Genomic DNA, 18,876 nt, shown 5'->3' with positions numbered 1-18,876 from the left:
TAAAAAAAAAAAAAAAACATGTGAATGACCCCCAGATGTCTTATATGACGTCATGGAGGACAGAGATGGTAAAAAAATAGTTAAAAGAATAAGTAAGAAAAAATTACAGAATAAAATACAAAAATAAACATCAAAAAGAAAATGACCCAAAGCTGACGCCAATCAAAACTGTTACTATATGCGCCCTGTAATCCGAAACCATACAGGTTATATATCAAAATGTCTGCAACAAAGGAGGAACCCGTTCCCATACTTTATTTTAGCGTAAATATACTAATTTAAAAAAGCAACTATAAATGTTAAAGAAAATCTTTTTTTTTTAGCTTTTACCCCCAATAAAACTAAAAAACGGGAAAAAAGTCAGTGGAAAAGATATAAAAAGAAGTAGCCCTATGTCATAGCAAATAAAAACGCAGCAAAAATAATTTTGGTAGCTGAATGAACAAAATAGGACAGTTAAACCACCACATGGGTAAAATCCCTAAAAGTGTCTGGTCCTTAAGGTACAAAACAGCCTGGTCATATATGGGATGTCACTGGCTGCTGCAGCCAATCTCAGACCTCCGCATTTTCACTCGGCTCAGCCCCAGCTCCTGGAGCGCCCACTGGCATGACCAGCCGGGTCTGTCCCCATAGCCGGCGCCTGGAGTGTTTGGATTTCAATATTTTTCTTGGTCAGCTCCAGGGAACGTCAGCGGGGGCAGCTGCGAGCCCTCCCCTGCTGATACTGCCCCCGGACACAGATGCAGCCATCACCCCATTGCCATCACTGGCTCTCCCCGTCTCCTCTCTTCTACCCCCAGTAGTCCTTCCAATCTGCCTGTGGTGAGTTCAGAGATGGATTTTGACATTATTGTTTCCAGAGGCGTGATGTATAAGCCTTTACACTGGCAGTCGTCTGTCTCACTGAAATGTATTTAAGCCCACAAGGGCACTCCATCAGATACACTACATTTTCGCTGTTACAGGATAGCCTTTGTGTAAGGAGGATCTTTCCCCCTTCTATTGTAATTTCTTTTCTTCGGTGTGCAATAAATGAACAGCATTCGCATCAAGTTTTGTTACATTTATAGACTCTCTGATTAATTAACTAATTTCAAAGATCACAGCCTATCTAGACCTTTCAGGAAGACACACGACTGCCAGTGTAAGGCCACATATCCACTAGGACATTCGGGCCCGCGCGGATTCTCCATGCAAAATCCTGCAGCGGGTCCCTCCTTTCCCGCAGACATAAGGCCTAAAAATTGATTTTTCTTACCTGTCCGGATGCAGCGGATCTTCCCTCCGTCGCAGCCGAATCTTCTTTCTTCGGCCCAGCGGATGTACTAGGCACATGCGCCATGCACTCTTTTTTTTTTTTTCTTTTGAACTCCTGCTCTCCCGCGCCGGAGAGCAGAAATTCAGCAGCGGGCGTGCCGTGGATACGGACGGCTTCCATAGGCAGAAATTGGAGCATGCTGCGGGTAATTTCCCGCACATGAGATCCGCGTGGCAGGTAAAAAAAAAAAAAGACATCCGCAGGTATTTACTTACCTGCAGGTGTTCAATGCATCCCTATGGCCGCGGAAAACGGTGGGATATCACTATCCACGGTTAACCCACTGAGCGCCGGGTGAGTTTGGTTTCTCACTATTAGATTGATTTTTCTATTATTTCCTAAGGCGCATACCTCATTGTTTATTTCTCTCACTTAATTTAGGTGATATTCAAGGGGCACCATAACCTTATTAATCAGGTATGCCTAATTATTGTTCAACGCATCAGAGAAGAAAATGAGAAACACTCAGGTGATGTTTCCAAGCTCTTCTGTTTTATTGTTTCAATGCAAGAGGTTATATAAACTGGCATTCCCCACTAAGTAAACAATTCAAAGTCTATAGCATGTGTGATGCTTCCTTCTTAGTAAAGCATTACAAAGGTTAATTATGGCAAAGCTACATGCTCAACACCTGGGCCCCTTTTAGTAAAATTATAGTGTGTGTCTTTAGCACATGTACTTCTTGCTATGCACACGACACTACTGCATAAAATATAATTCAATACTTTCACAGAATGAAAATATACTTGTGCACAACCCTTAAATTGTTGTTGACAATTTAACTGGCATCAGATGTACGTTTATACAAATGAATGTACGTTTGACAAAGGGAGATGATTCCAGGCCTTAATCTTATCCATAAACTTTCATACCAATGGAAGCACATTGGCAGAATTATACTCTTGAGGCTTAGAAGATACCCCAACTCCCAAATATTTGAATTCTTTCACTATTTGTAGTTGTGTATGTTCCAATGAATAGTCCATCGGCAAGGGATCTAAAGGAAGCATTACAGATTTCCCCCAGTTAATAGGGAGATCCGACATCTTATCACAAATGGACATAATAGGACCATTGATCTACTAAAATCACCTCTATGCAACAGATCATCTTTATACAGTGAGATATGTTCAATTTCTTCATACTGCAATCCAACTGTATCAGGTGATTCCAGGGGCTCAATTGCTAAGGCAAAGATAAGAGGCGACAGGGGATGCCCCTACATTGTACCTCTCTCCAACACCATCCGTCCCGAAATGCAACCATTCACTCATCCTTGCCCTTGAATAGAGCAGTTTAACCCATGACAAAAGTTCTCTTATCAATCTGATCTTGTGAAGAACAGCCCACACAATTCCACTCTACCCTGTCAAAAGCTTCGGCAGCATCAAGTGAAAACACAACCCTGCTCCCACAAACCGTCTGAACATATAAACTACCTGCCTCGCTAAATACATTGGGTGTATATATACTTTACATATGGATTCTGGCTTTCAATTCCCAGTCATTGCTACAAGGCTTGTATAAAGAGTCTAACATTGACTTGCAGAAATGCTGCCTTCCAATAAGTGGCGCTGTAGAGGTAATGTTCCATCTCCCTTACTTGCATATTACCCAGAGGAGCATGGATGGTCTTATAAGTCTCCTCACTCACCTTCTAGCTGCTCTCCCCAAGGTCAAAAGATAGTGTCCCTGGCCTCACAGGCTTATTGCAAGCCAAGGCAGAAACCTACTGTACACTGATAAAGGGCAAACCCCCCAAAAAACAGCTGTCTGTGTATGGATTCTGGCTTGGATTTCAATTCCCTGTCATTGTTACAAGGCTTGTATGAGGAGTCTAACATTGACTTGCAGGAATGCTGCCTTCCAATAGGTGGCGCTGCAGAGGTATTGTTCCATCTTCCTTATTAGCACATACTTTATTAGGAATGGTGGAGCTGTGCTCATTCCAGCACAATGGCTTATGCACACTGATTCATAGAAACCAATATGCCCATGTTAACTACCGCATACATGACACTAGTCACCGACTGCTATCAGTGGTACTAATATACTGAAAGCACCACAATCAATAGTGAGTAGATAAATGCTTACAGCATAAATCTGAAGCTAAAACATAGTACTAGACCTCCCCCCGACATGGTTCACCAGACAACTGCCATCCTCAGGGGTACATGGAGCTGTCCAAACAGTTTTCGGTGTGACACCAGGTGGAGGTGGTTTAGCAGGAACTCTATGAGCCCTTTCCACAGCAAACAAAACCAACAAAGCCTCTTCCCCAATAGTTTGATTCAGCCATCCCTCAAAAAAATTCTCATGGACGCACTCCTCCCACCTTTTCTTGAACCCCACCAGTTGAAATTATTTCTTCTTAGTCTATTTTCCAGATCATCTGCTTTATACTACAAAGTACGGATAAACTCCTCACATTTACTAATTGCATCCTGCATAGGCACATTTTTTTTCTTCCATTTCATTAATATGTGACTCTGCTTTAGACAATCTTTCAGTAACTTTCTGTAAATCATGTCTTGTAAATCCAGCAACCTCTTTCAGGCTACCAACCTGAGCAGAAAGGGAAGCCAAAACAGCTTTTAGACACCGCTAGAAAAACATTACATAAAGTAGGTTCATTATGTGTATCATTTTGCATATTCACACCATAGGCTTGTGCTGAAATGGCCTGCGTACTAGTATATGCAGAGGCAAATTAAGCAGATGAAGCATATAAAATAGGGCCATGTTTACCCGTCTCAATCACAGGGTGAGATAACATATTAGGAGGGGGCAAATCCAGTTGTAGATGTTTCATGAGCATCTCCTTTCGGAGTTGAACAAGCAAATTCCGCCAACCTGGTCATTGCAATTCTGGTTAAACAACAGGCAGGCCTCACAACAAACCAACCTCAGTCACCACTGCTCCTCCGCTTCCCCATTATAGGAACCATGGTGCAGTACAACCAAAGTTCCAGGGACCAGCAAGGCAACCGGCACAGCAGAGTTAGAAACACAGCCTCATGAAGAAAGCCAAGCTAGCATGACAGGTGGGAGCTTTCTTGGTGTTTCCACTGCTTACATCAGGCTCTTGCAAATGTAATTTTCTTTAGTTTGTGCAGAGGAGAAAAAGAGGGGAGACCAGTGGCAACAGAGAAGATCTGCAATTTGCCTCTACAGCCCCCTGTCCCAGGGGAGGAGTGACATTAATTTTTGTTCATGTTACCACCCAAATAAATCAGAAAGCATATTTGCTCTCCTATTGTCCTGTATGGGGTTTTTCCAGAAAAGGAGTGAAATGATGAGGACTTCATCCTCTAATGGATTCTCTACACTGTTTAACCCTGCAGATGCTGCAGTCATTGCTGAAAAAATTAATGTTTTTACAGAAGAAGAAAAAAAGTTTACCTGCTTACATCAGGCGCTTGCAAATGTCTTTTTTTAGTGTGTGCAGAGGAGAGAGGGAGGGGATACCAGTGGAGACAGAGAAGATCTGCGATTCCCCCTTTACATCTCCCTGTCCAAGTCAAGAAGTGACATAAATGTTAGTTTATGTTATCACCCAAATCAATCAGAAAGCATATTTTACTCTCTTATTGTCCTGTATGGGTTTTTTCCAGAAAAAGGAGTGAAATGATGAGGACTTGCTCCTCTACACTGTTTAACCCTGCAGATGCAAAGTTTTTTTACCTTTACTCAAGGCTTTAAAAATATTGAAAAAATGAAAACACACAACTGGTATCGCCACATATATAACAACCTGTACTATAGAATTTTACATTTATCAAGCTCAGAAAATTCCATAAAAATGAAATCCAAAATACCGTAGCCGTTTTCTGATCATCTCTCTTGCTTCCTCTAAGCAGGAATAAAAAATAATTTTGAAAAATCGCATATACCTTAAAGTGGTACGAATATTAATGACAAGTTGTCCCACAAAAGCAGGCCAGATACAGCTGTCGAAAGAAAAAGAAAAATACTATGGTCCTAGATTTTGGCGTCAGACAAAATTTTTTTTTTTTTTTTTTACAAAAATAAGTCTTTATATTGTGCAAAAGTAGTAAAACAGAATAAAACCTCCATATACTGTGAATGCCACAAAAAAATAAATCACAAAAAAGAAATTGCTATTTTCCATTGCCAGCAGCAAAAAACAATAAATAAAAAGTTTTTCAATACATTATATGCACCCGAAACGGATTCCCATAAAAACTGGGTCTGATCCTGCGAAATACAAGTTGTCATACAGCTACATTGACGGAAAAATAAAGGTATGACTGCCGGGTCACAAAAGGGGGAACGACAAATACATTTACAGGAGACATACAATAAAAACCTACAATAAAAAAGTGAGTTTTGGGGGGTTTATCCAGTTTTAATGTGATTTTTTTGGGGGGTGGGGGTAATCTGGAGGGCAATTGTTCCATCACTTTAGGGTTTTGTGAGTCCGGTCTAACATGAGAGCAACAACATAAAAAGATATTTATATACAATAGGTAAAAAATTACTAATAAAACACGAGCAAAACAAGTAAAAACACAAAGAAGCAGCAACATTGTTTTTATTTAAAAATGTATTATCAACGTACACACACAAATATACATATATATACACACACACATATATATATATATAAAATCAGTGAGAAACATCCCTGACTGTTCATATATCCTCGAGAACAATGCTTAAAAAAGAAAGAACATAACAAGCCCCTCAGGCCAGTGAATACACAGTGACAACTCTTAGGCCCAATGCCCACAGATTAGAATTGCGGATGATGCCCAGTTCAAGCCACTTGTAGGAAAACATGGCGTCCGCAGCTGAATTAAAGCATGCGGATTAGTTTTGCGGACCTTTGGGTGCAGGAATCAAACTACAGCATGCTCCATTTCAGTGCGGTTCCTGCACAAACGGCTTCCAATGAAGTCAATGGGAGCCGAACGACCTGCCGCCCGTCCGCAATGCCAATCTGCAGCCCAGGTTGTGCGGGAAAGCAGGAGTTTAAAAAAAAATATAAAAATTATTATATATATATATCTCAAACTCTACCGCACATGGGCAGTGGCACTTCCACTCACATCCGTAATAGAGAAAAAAACCTGGACGGGTGAGCAGGGTCCTCGGCTGCGCCAGGGTCCTCTCTCTATTTGGTCTCCTGTTATACGTGGCTTCCTGGGTTTGCCAAATGAAGGTCAGGGGATCCCTGTTATTTCGACCCCCCCCCCCATGTTGGATTTATGCAAATAAGGAAGATGGAATAATACATCTGCAGCGCCACCTAGTGGATGGCAGCATTCCTTCAGATCAATGCCTTTATACAGGTCTGTAGAGCAAAGATTATGCAATAAATGTCTGAAGCAGGAAAACGCCTTCAGACGCAGTGGGTTCACTGGATTTTTCATTTAAAAGGGTTGTTTGGGGTGTTTTCTATTGATGACGTATCCTAAGGATAAGGACAGGTTACCAATAGTGTATCTGCAGGGGTCTGCTGCTCGGTATCCTCGCTGGTCGCTAGGTCAGCTATCAGTGCTGGAAGCAGATAGCACTGTCAACCTTGCAGTGGCCCGGGTTGGTACTACATGTACGGCTCCCACTGAACTCTAAATCTGCAGCACGTCTACTTATGCTGTGCATTTGGATGGTGGATTTCAGCCTCTAAACACAAAAGTTGAAACATGGTGCAAAACTGCACCAACTACAGATTTGGCCGCACTCCTCATTTTTTGGCTGCACACATAATTGGGATGTGCTGCCAACAAACATGTAAACAACTGGCTAATCACAAGTACCGCGTTTCCCCCAAAATAAGACAGGATTTTATATTAATTTTTGCCCGAAAAGGTGCTAGGGCTTATTTTCAGGGAATATCTTTTTTTTATTTACCAAGACTGCTTTTTTGAGGCCCTTCCCACTGCTCTGCAGAGCCCCGTCGCAGTTACCGCGGTCCTTGGCCGCACACAGAGGATCACTTCCTGATTACGAAATTCATAAATCCCGCCTCCACGAAGCGAAGACTGTGATTGGTTCTTTGAGCACCTCATTGATTGGTTCTTCGAGCACCATGGCTCAGCCAATCACAACCATCGCGTCATGGAGTCGGGATTTATGAATTGACTAAGCGACGGCTCAGCTAATTCATAAATCCCGCCTGCTCGATGCGATGGCTGTGATTGGTTGAGCAGCGCTCAAAGACCTAATCACAGCTATCACTTCCTGGAGGTGGTATTTATGAATCCCGTCACCAGGAAGTGATCCTGTGGGGGCGGTTGAGGACTGCGGGAACCACACTGGGGCTCTGGAGAGCAGCGGTAGGGACCTGGACTAAGCCTGCTGAGTAATGTATTCCCATTGCCTTTTTTAAATAAAATGTAACTAGGGCTTATTTTCAGGGAACACCGGTAGTATATGACTTCATGCGGCCATTCATTTGGGCGATACCCGTCCTGTGTGTAGGCTTTAACAATAAGTGCTGACTGACTTTATATTGTTGATCGGAGCTCATATGGGAATTGGTCTGCTTGTCTAAAGGGAACTCCATAAAGAACAGACAGCAGCATGAAGGTTAAACTGAGCTATCCAGGTTGTACCTGCAGCAGTCTGCAATGCATGCGAGAAGCATTTCCCCCTCATACACCGCTCCCGCGGGGGGCACATACTTAACACTCTAAGCTGTTCGTCATGTTCTGAAAAACAAAGGAGATATATTCTTTGCCCGGTTGGAGAAACGGGTCATCCCAATCCTGCCGCATGGGAAGGTGTTTCCACTGCATCAGTTCAGACATGGAAATGTTCTTCTCCGCCTTGTTGCCCCGATGACCCCTCCGAGGCCCGAAATTATCATCTGTAACATCACCTGAAACGAGAAAGCAATAACTCTGTAGATGACAAGTAACAGCTGATGAAACGAGTCGGTGTGGACCTTGTGATCGCCCGCGCAAGACATCCACCATGGTCACACAGGAATCAGAGGTTTTAGGAAAGTAGAGCTTAAATCACTGTATAGGGAAAAGTTTTTTCAACTTTCGAATATACTTAGTTTTGTATTCTTTACCGTTTCAATACTGCTGTCAGCAGTCAATGAATAGAAGTTATGTACATCCAGAGGCTGAAATCCTGTGCTGATCACATCCAGCTACAGGGGTCTAGCTATAGCGGGTGCAGAGATAACAGGTGTACCTGGACCCTGGTGTTGGCAAATGGTCTCTATACCACATAAAGGGACACTAGTATTATAAATGGCACATGGTAGATAAGGGGGTGGGGGGGCTTGGAAACAGGAGCTTCACGTTTCGCCTCTGTCCAGCTGACAAGGGTGCATGGCTTCCTTCAGTCTATCAGATCTCTGTCCTATTAGAAGCCATGTTAGTTGGACTTGACTAGGACAAGTCTCTGGATAAAAAGGAGAATGTTTGCATTCACTGACAGCAAGCAGAAATATGATCATTAACTGAAAAGGATATTAAAAAGTTGCAGAACTGTAAAATGCTTTTTTTTTGTCCGACTCGTATAAATGAAGCTTAAAGGGGTTGTATCCACATTGTACGGAGCGGGATTGAATCCAGATCCCGCTCCATACAAACCCCGAACCTCCATGACGCAACTGTACGCTCTGTTGTGTCAAGGGGTTAACACCGCTATAGAGGAAACACAGCTCTTGACGAGCGCAGCAGCCCCCTTCATTCTGAGGTTCTGCGTTGGTCCTGGTTGTCGAATTCCCGCTGATCAGGGAGTGATGGCAACTCCTACAGATACTGCATCATTCGGGGTACAGTGCCCGGGTCAGGGGGTGTACTACTAGTCCACTGTATAAGGACCCCCATACAGGCGGTTGGTGATCAATGTAAATGCCTACAGACCCCTGCTGACTGCTGGGTTGTACCTATCGATGTGTCACTCACAATCAGTGGCGATTCCCATAGGTTTACAGCGAATCAACCGCGGCGTGTAGGCGCTGTCAGCCAGCAAACCTTTGCCTTCTTAGGGCTCACTCAGACGTGTGTTTGCTGCGTATTACATGCTTATTTTTTACGCATGTACCGTGTTTCCCCGAAAATAAGACAGTGTCTTATATTAATTTTTGTTCAAAAAGGTTTAACTTTTTTACATGTATAGCTGCCTGGACACTATTTAAATTGACTTTTTTAATTAACTGTTGGCAGGGCTTAATTTTGGAGTAGGGCTTATATTTCAAGCATCCTCAAAAAGCCTGAAAAATCATTTTGCATCCTCAAAAATTCTGAAAAATCATGCTATGTCTTATTTTCAGGGAAACAGGGTAATATGCAGTTTGCTGTAGATACAAATGCGCCGTGCGTATTTACAGGATATTCCACGTTTCCATAGCCTATAATGGGCTTATTTCGTGCACCAATATCGGACGTGCCGTTGTTTTTTTTTTCATGCGCCTAATATGTGTATTAGAAAAACGCAGGTCTGATTGGTCCAATGTAAATCGATGGCCTTTTAGCGCCGAGTGATATGCTGTAAATATACGCCCTGTGAGCGCCCCTAAGGATTTTGCAGCAGATGTTAGGCGTTTTTGTAACCACCTGGCATCCCTTCGGGGATGAAGCGATCCTCCAGCAGTGGCTGTCAATCGTGATGGAGGATCGCAGAGCGTCTCCCATTGTTTTCGATGGGAGACCTGGCATCACACTCCCGTAGGATGCGGTGCGATGCTGCCGCCGGCCCCGTTGGAAACAATGGGCGAGACAATGCCCGAAGATAGGATGTGCCGCAGTTTTTTTCCTGCACTTTGATGTGGGAAAACATCGCTCCTGTGTTTGACCCCATCCAAAACTTGTGCGGGATTCGGGAGTCTCGCAACGCACAAATCTCACGCGATTTTCTCTCCTGATGCAGATATGCTGGGAATCACGTCATTCACTAGTGTTTGCTCCCATTCTGTAGGGAGGACGACGAGGGATCTCGCTGCGGGTGAAGTCATGGGTGTACCTGGATCACCTGTGTGTGCGCAGTCACATTCCAGCAGGTCGTGGGTTACGCAGTCCGAGTTTTCATGCAGAGTGAAGAGATCTCGGAGTTCGTCCACAGAAAATCGAATATGTTCCGACTTCTTGGCCAAATCAACCACCGCTCCGGAGAGCCCCTGCTTACTGATCTGCCGCTGGTAGATCTTCTCCTCTAAAGTACCTGCAAGAGAATGGCGGTGGATGGTCAGGGGTACATCTGTTTACCCAGCTAAGGGCGTATTCCGACATGCGTATATTGGCCGGGTTTTCACGGCAGGCCAATATACGCTGTCTCTCTCCGCAGGGGGAGGAGGCGGGCCCGGAGCAGTACACTGAGCTCCCGCCCCCTCTCCACTCCTATTTGCAATTGGAGGGGCGGGGCAGAACTTAGCTCCGCCCCCTCCCAATGCAAACAGCAGCGAGGGGCAGAGAGGGGGCGGCCCACCTCCTCCTGGCCCACCTCCTCCACCTGTGGGTAGAGACACAGCATATATGGGCCGGGCGTAAAAACCTGGCCGATATACGCACGTCGGAATAAGCCCTAAAATATAGTGGTTTTCATGCATGTATGATGCATTTTTTATACAAAAATGTGCGATTTACACCAGATTTACGTCCGTATTTCACACTGTGAAAAAAAACAAACATTTGGTTCCATAGCAAAATACATAAAAAGAAATGGACCGCGCTCACCTGGCATGGAAATCCGATGCATTTTTTCACATAGTCCTATAAAGTAATGGCCAATTCCTAAACAAGAACCCCCTAAGAATAGGACATGCCGGACTTCCTCAGGCCTCCCTCACACCGGTGTTGCTGAAAGTGCCGCGATGTAAATTGCTGTGTTTTACTTTTGTTTGGGCTGCAGCATCGCGCCGGCATTCAGCATGGAGGAGCACTAAACTCCTAAAAGTAGATCACGCACCGCCGGAAGATCGCAGCGCTAGAGCGGCTGTGTGAGCGGGCCCATTGAGAACAATGTTGTACCGCGATTATGGAGTCACACATGCAGTTTGCTTTTCTCGTACCGATTGTCTGAGGGAGAACAATGGCTGCGCGTTTCATGTTTGTGCAAGAATTCTGCAAAAATCCCCTACTGTTCTCTATGGGAGCGTTAAAAAAAACCCATCGCAATCACATACCAGGTGTGCATGCAAGTTCGGTGCACCCGCAGCGCCACCTATTGGAAGGCAGCATCCTTGCAAGACTTCTTAGACACGTCGGTAGGTCTCTCGCTAGCCAAGCCAGAAACCTACTGCATACTGGTGACGGGCAATCACTCCGAAACAGCTGTATGGTTTCTGGCTTTGGCTTACAATTCCCAGTCATTCTTACATGACTTGTCTAAATAGTCCAACATTGACTTGCCGGAATGCTGCCTCCCAAAAGGTGGCGCTGCTGAGTTATTGCTCCATCTATCCATTTGCATTGTTTGGGACACCCTGTATTGCATACACTTATACTGTACATAATCCATTACACCTGAAGAGGCTGTGATCCCACCCTTCAGGTGATAAGCTTACCTGTGGTCAGGAGGCGGTATATATGTACAGTACGCTGCTGACCGTCTCTCCATACACGAGCCATTGCCTGCAATGGAAAAGGCAGACTTCAACATTTAGTCATAGATAGGATGCCAATGTGATTATCTATAGACCAATAGGAATCTGTGCTTGGTGTAACGCAGACATTGCCCAGTTATTCTTTAATTCGCTCTACAGGAACTTCTTCAATGCAGTTAATAGGCCTGACCGAGGGCAGAAGAAGGGAGTGTGTGCGCAGAACTTCTCCCAGTGTTAATGGACTGCTGCTACAAGCACTGCAAGGCATAAGGATGGGAGAACAGCGACACCTGCTGGCGGATGTTCATATAACGCCACAATTGTCATCTTTAAGAGGAATGTATCGGGTTTATATTTCAATGTACCGCTGCCTGCGATGACGACGACATAACGGTTGGGGAAGTGCTAGACTATAATTAGGCTCAGCAGACAGAGTGAAAACTGCAGGATTACAGGATTTAAAAAAAAAAAAAAAAAAAAACAACAGCAAAAATTCGTTACTGTTTAACCCCTTAAGGACACGGCCTATTTTGGGCTTAGGGACACAACGGTGTTTGGCGGATTTTCATCTCTATTTTTCAAAAGCCATAACTATTTCATTTTTCCGTCACCGCGGCCGTATAAGGGCTTGTTTTTTGCGTAGCGATATAGACAATATTGTAAAAAAACTTTTATTTTTTTTTATAACAGGAAGGGAAAAACGCATCAATTCTGCCATAGATTTTTTTCTTTTTTACAGCGTTAATCATGCAGCATAAATGACACGATCCATTTTTTCTGCGGGTCGGTACGGTTACAGCAATAGCAAAATTGTTATTTTTTTTAGGTTTTTCCCCTTTTCTGCAATAAAAACCCTTTTTTTTTAAAACAATTTTTTTTCTAAATCTCTGCATTCAAAGTCCTATAACGTTTTTATTTTACAATGGACGGAGCTCTGGGGGGTTATTTTTTGCGAGACGAGATGTAGTTTTTATTGGTACCATTTTGGGGTACATATGGCTTTTTTGATGACTTATAACGTTTTTGGGAGGCAAAATGAAAAGAAAAAAAAAAGCATTTGCCTCAGTTTTTTAGGATTTTTTTCTTTTACCGTTTTTTGCTGTGCAGAATAATGTATTGTACACGTTGTTACAAATACAGCGATGAAAACATTTTTTGACACTTTTTATGTCCCTGTGGGGGACTTGTACAATCACACCTATGATCTCTACGATAAAGCATTACAGGACTTCTGTCCTGCAATGTCTTATCACTTGTTATAGTGATCATAGGCACTGGCAATGCAGGACTCCTGTAGCTGGCGTCCTGTTGCCATGGCAACTTGTCGGGCTTTCCGCAATTTCATTTAAAGGAGAGCACATAGAAGGCGAGTGAGGAGACTTATAAGCCATCCATGCTCCTCTGGCAAATATGCAAATAAGGGAGATGGAACAATAGCCCTGCAGCGCCACCTATTGGAAGGCATCATTCCTGCAAGTCAATGTCAGACTCTTTATACAAGCCTTGTAACAATGACTAGAATTGAAAAACAAGCCAGAATCCATACACAGACAGCTGTTTCGGGGTGTTTGCCCCTCATCAGTGTGCAGTAGGTTTCTAGCTTGGCTAGCAAAAGGTCTGTGACGAGGGTCAGGAACGCTCTCTTTTCTCCTTACGGAGAGCACCTAGACGGTGAGTGAGGAGACTTATAAGGCCGTTCATGTTCCTCTGGGTAATATGCCAATAAAATACATTTCATATAAATAAAGAATTTGTTTCCCATTTCAAATTTTATGACTGGGAGATCTGCCTAGTCACGATACATCCCTCATTCTTGTATGACTGTAGATTTACCATTCAGGGCTCCTATAAAGGTGTGTCCCGCCGACTGATGAATACAGTTTACATCTGACGTGCTGAACACAACGATCAGGATCGCCAGAGGTTATTTTTAATATCCTACAAGGCCCCAGCTTACCAAAAGAGGCAAAAACAGTGAAACATAAGAGCGAGCCAAAACAGCAGATCCTGCGAACAAACCTGTAGGTCATTGGCTGGATTCCAGTCAATGTCATAGAGAATGAGATGGCAGGCTCCCACCAGGTTCAGCCCCACGCCACCCGCCTTGGAGCTAAGGAGGAAGATGAAGTCCGATGAATACTTGCTGTTAAACCCGTCCACAATTTGCTGCCTGTGTGCGACCGGCGTCTGTCCATCCAGTCTGGTGCACTTATATCCGTGCTGCTGACACACGTCTTCCAGTATATTGAGGGTCTGAGTATAATGCGAGACCAGAACCACTCTGCAACATACAGCAATCCAAGAGTTAGTCCGAGACGGTTAAACCTCCTTATAGCAAGTAATTACATTACAATTTTGGAGCGTTATTTCCCCTACCTTTGTATTATGCCGTTCCTCTGTTATTCCTCCGGGAAATTAATGAATATGAATTTATGACAGCTGGGGGGTGGGGCGACCCTATATTGTCTGACCCCATCCAATCAGAGCTGTCAGTACAGGGACACGCCTCTTTCACAAGGGGGAATAGTAATACCTAGTTGTCAATTTATTCAGCAATATTTCAGGAGGAACAACAGAGGAACACGGCCGAGTTATGAGAAAGATGCTCCAGGATTGTTATTTTATGGGGATGCAAGTATTTACACGCAGATCCGTTTAGAGGGGTGGTAGGTCCTCGTTAATTACGGAACTAGGCTGGCTGATCAGCTCCCTAAGATGCCCAACATGTCCGGCATGCACCATCCTAGGAGCCTTCTGAGTTGTTTAGGACTGCTGACAGGGCCGACAAGACAAACGTTCTTGCAGCCTTGATTATACAGAATTACAAAAAGTCCTGTTTCTTATGCCGCCGGCTCACGGCCGGGTTGGATCCACATGCGGGATTCCCATGCGTACCTGTCCGGATTTTTTCTGGTCTGTGCTGCAGATGTGGCGGCGTCGCGCTGGCGCACATGGACAGTACAGATGACACCGCACCATCGCTAGACGATGACACCGATTCCGCAGCCCATCCACCGAGATGCTACGGACGCGCTGCAGATCGGACGGCTTACATGGACTTCAATGAAAGCCGCCCGCGCTAAAATAGGACATGCTGCGATTTTCCCTCCGCGAGCGGTAAATTGCAATTGATTTCCGCTCGTGAACAGGGAAAAGTGATTTTCTAAAGCTTATCTATGGGCAGTATTTGCTGTGGAATCCAGAGGCGGATGCCGGCTTCGAATTCCGCAATGCAAATCCACCCCGTGTGCACTGGGCCTTAGGCAGGCTTCACGCAGCCGAGAAAACTGCGTGAGATTTGTGTGTTGCGAGACGCGGGAATACGAACCCTATTCTTTTAAATGGAGTCATACACATGAGCGGAGTTTTCCTGCACGGCCCCGCAATGTGATGCGGGAAACGAATTGCGGCACGTTGTATCTTGCCGCACGTTCTCGCGTCGCAGCGCACAATGTTTTTGAAGGAGTGTGCCAGGTGAACGTGAAGCGATGTCTTTCATTGTTTCCAACTCTGCGATCCCTCTCCCCCGAAGTGATGCGAGGCGGTTCTGACATTCGGCCAGTTTCACATGCCTTGGATTCGATATGGTTTTCGCTGTAGACTCTGCGCCAAAATCTGTATTGAACATAATCATTCACATCCCGGCCGAACTTCACAAACTATGGAAAAGTTCCGGTGCAAAAAGTCGCCGACTGCCGATCCGCACAGATTCTGCATTAACGAACCGGTGATTAGCCTCCAATGAGACCGGTCCTTGTGAGGAGCGGCAGCAGCAGACATCCGAGTGCGGCCCTAAAGGTCTGCCACAGACCTTGTGCCAACATACACGTCGCAATGTACAAACCCAAGACATAGGGAGATAAGCTCAGCGGGAAGGACAACCTGCACTGCTTGGCCGCCGTACGGGCGCCTGTTGGATCAGGATTTGGCACTTTTTCTATAGTCACAGAATACAGATTACCCTTATCTACTCCACAGAGATATATAAAACACCAGTAGGAAGCCCGGAGCGGCGGCTGTAATATATATACATATAACATACATACACACAATGCTCCGGGCGAACCAACATGGGGGTCCCTTTGTTGTCTCATTCTCTCGGCTTGCGCAGCTCAGCGCTCCTCTTTGCTATTATATATTTGAGGATGTACCAGGATTTCGATAGACTTTAGGGCTCATGCCCACGGCCCGGGTTGGTTTGCGCCTGCGAAATCTCGCAGCGGAATCAGACCCGGAGCCCCCCAGGGACCCTATACTCACCAGTCCGGATCTGCCGCGAGCGTGTCGGCCGGCGAGCACACACAGTGCAGCACATGGCGCACCGGCACAGGAGTATGACGTTCCCACAGCACGGAGTATCGCCGGACAGGCGGCTTCTATTGACTACAATGGAAGCCGTCCGTTTGTTTTTCCGCACAAATTAGAACATGCTGCGATTCTCCCCCGTGAGCGGATAAATCGCTGTTAATTTCCGCTCGTGGGCAGGGGAGAATCGTTTTACACAGCAACTATGGACAGACATTGCTACGGAAATCATGGCGGGTGTCTGACCGCGGCGGTAATCCATCCGTGGGCATTCAGCCTTAGCTTGGAATTTGTGAAATCTAAATTTGCGCCACTTGTCTGTACGCGAGGCCTAATGTTTTTGTAGGTGATGAGGGAATGTGAGGCATAGCCTGTAGTGGTGCGTAATGCATATACATGAGGGCCGAGCTGTGCTGATAACAAACCACATCTGGGATAGATAGATAGATAGATAGATAGATAGATAGATAGATAGATAGATAGATAGATAGATAGATAGATAGATAGATAGATAGATAGATAGATAGATAGATAGATAGATAGATAGATAGATAGATAGATAGATAGATAGATAGATAGATAGATAGATAGATAGATAGATAGATAGATAGATAGATAGATAGATAGATAGATAGATAGATAGATAGATAGATAGATAGATAGATAGATAGATAGATAGATAGATAGATAGATAGATAGATAGATAGATAGATAGATAGATAGATAGATAGATAGATAGATAGATAGATAGATAGATAGATAGATAGATAGATAGATAGATAGATAGATAGATAGATAGATAGATAGATAGATAGATAGATAGATAGATAGATAGATAGATAGATAGATAGATAGATAGATAGATAGATAGATAGATAGATAGATAGATAGATAGATAGATAGATAGATAGATAGATAGATAGATAGATAGATAGATAGATAGATAGATAGATAGATAGATAGATAGATAGATAGATAGATAGATAGATAGATAGATAGATAGATAGATATGAGATAGATAGATAGATAGAGACATGAGATAGATAGATAGATAGATATGAGATAGATAGATAGATAGATAGATAGATATACACACAAACATTATATATATATATATATATATATACATATATATATATATACATATACATATATACATATACATATATATATACACACACACATACATCTAATCTTACATCTTAGCCTGATGTGTGCAGTTTGCTAACAAGAGATCTTTGCCCTCATGTATATGCATTACATTTTTCATCTGATATATATATGTATATGATGGAGAGCACCCCTAGCAGAGTGAACACAACTATAACAAAGATCAGACTGGCAGAGAAAGAGCTTATTTCAACCGCGAGTCCGTAGAAACACTAAACTTCTCTTTAGAAAGTACATCTCCATGCCAGCACACCATAGACAAGCCTGGTATTAGCGTTCTTAAGGCCGCTCTCACACAGCGTTTACCAGGCGGTTCAAACACCCACTAAGCACACGTCCCAAGCCTCCATAGACTTCAATGGGGCTTCTCAGACAAACGTTTTAGCAAATTGTTTGTAAGGAGCGGTGGCGTGTCTTCTTAAGGAGAGCACCAAAAGGTATGTGGAGACACCTTGGGGGTGAGTGGGTCGGAGAGCACCCAAAAGCGGTGTGGGGACACCTAAAACGTGAGTGAGGAGACTTATAAGGCATCGCATGCGGCTTTAAGGAGACCTACCAAAACAATGCACAGGGCACTACTTTACTGTACATTAAAGTGTGAGAATCGTTTTTTAACCCTTTCCAGTCCAATGTCGGGCCTGCCCCGACATCATCATTTTCCTCCACAGCTCCGATGTCGGGGCAGGCCCCACACTGCAGTGCTGGAGTGGATCTGCACCCGATCGTCAGACACATCGGGTGCAGATGCACTCCTGCACTGGTCCTCATCGAGGACCCCCGAGGAGAAGGCAGAAAGGGTTTTTAACCTTGTCTGCCTTCTCCTTTACACATTACATAGCGCTCAATTAGCTCTATGCAATGCATAGAGATTCCGGCCGGCGATCATGTGACCGCCGGTGTCACCAGACCCCCAGCTGTCACATGAACGCCGAGCCGGGGGCCTGCACCGTGGGGGAACCTACTTACCTGTCCGGTGTCTTCCGCATTCTCCCTTCTGTCTCCGGGCTCGGCGATCATGTGACCGCTGGATGCCACCTGACCCCAGCGGTCACATGATCGCCGAGCCGGGAGGCAGAGGGAGAATGCGGAAGACGCCGGACAGGTAAGCAGGTCCCTCCACGGTGCAGTGAACACCTGCACCCTCCTGAACTCTGTCAGTTCAGGAGGGTGCAGGGAAAATGAATTTTTTCTCACCCATTCTCCCCAGCTCCAATTTATTTGGAGCTGGAGAGAATGGGTGAGAAAAAATAAATGGATTGAAAAAGGGTTAATGTCTTATTTCTAGGCTGAGAGATGACTACTTGGGCGTTCTAGGCCTAAAGCCCAAGACTGCACTACTGAGAGAGTCTGCTTTCTGCCAGTTGTAATGTTGCCATGGAAACCTTGTATAGATTTAAAAATTATAATAGGCAACAATCGCTACATGTATCCAAGACCAGTCACCAGGAAGGGGTCGTGTTGTCAGTAGTGCAGCCTCAAGCTTTGGGCCTATAACTTCCAGTATTCATATCCCAGCAAAGAAGGTAGAGCTTAAAAAAAAATGCATTTCCTA

The 18,876-nt window shown here is 44.4% G+C and overlaps 1 protein-coding gene across 4 annotated transcripts in view; it reads right to left on the bottom strand.

Moving 5' to 3' along the window:
* Positions 1–7,345: 7,345 nt before the first annotated feature.
* The window catches only part of LOC136578518 (DNA repair and recombination protein RAD54B-like), a 69,349-nt gene continuing 57,818 nt past the window's right edge, over positions 7,346–18,876 (bottom strand). For 3 of the 4 annotated variants that reach the window (XM_066578641.1, XM_066578640.1, XM_066578644.1), the window contains 4 exons: positions 13,869–14,130; positions 11,811–11,877; positions 10,271–10,468; positions 7,346–8,168 (listed from right to left, as the gene is read on the bottom strand). In XM_066578641.1, the coding sequence (XP_066434738.1) occupies positions 7,972–8,168; positions 10,271–10,468; positions 11,811–11,877; positions 13,869–14,130 (724 nt within the window). In that variant the 3' untranslated portion in view covers positions 7,346–7,971. The remainder of the gene's footprint in view (positions 8,169–10,270; positions 10,469–11,810; positions 11,878–13,868; positions 14,131–18,876) is intronic. The other variant, XM_066578642.1, reaches the window with a different exon arrangement.

This window comes from Eleutherodactylus coqui, chromosome 9 (assembly GCF_035609145.1).
Source record: "Eleutherodactylus coqui strain aEleCoq1 chromosome 9, aEleCoq1.hap1, whole genome shotgun sequence".
NCBI lineage: Eukaryota > Metazoa > Chordata > Amphibia > Anura > Eleutherodactylidae > Eleutherodactylus > Eleutherodactylus coqui.
The sequence above is the reverse complement of the archived record's forward strand: the minus strand, read 5'-3'. Positions and strand labels throughout refer to the sequence as shown.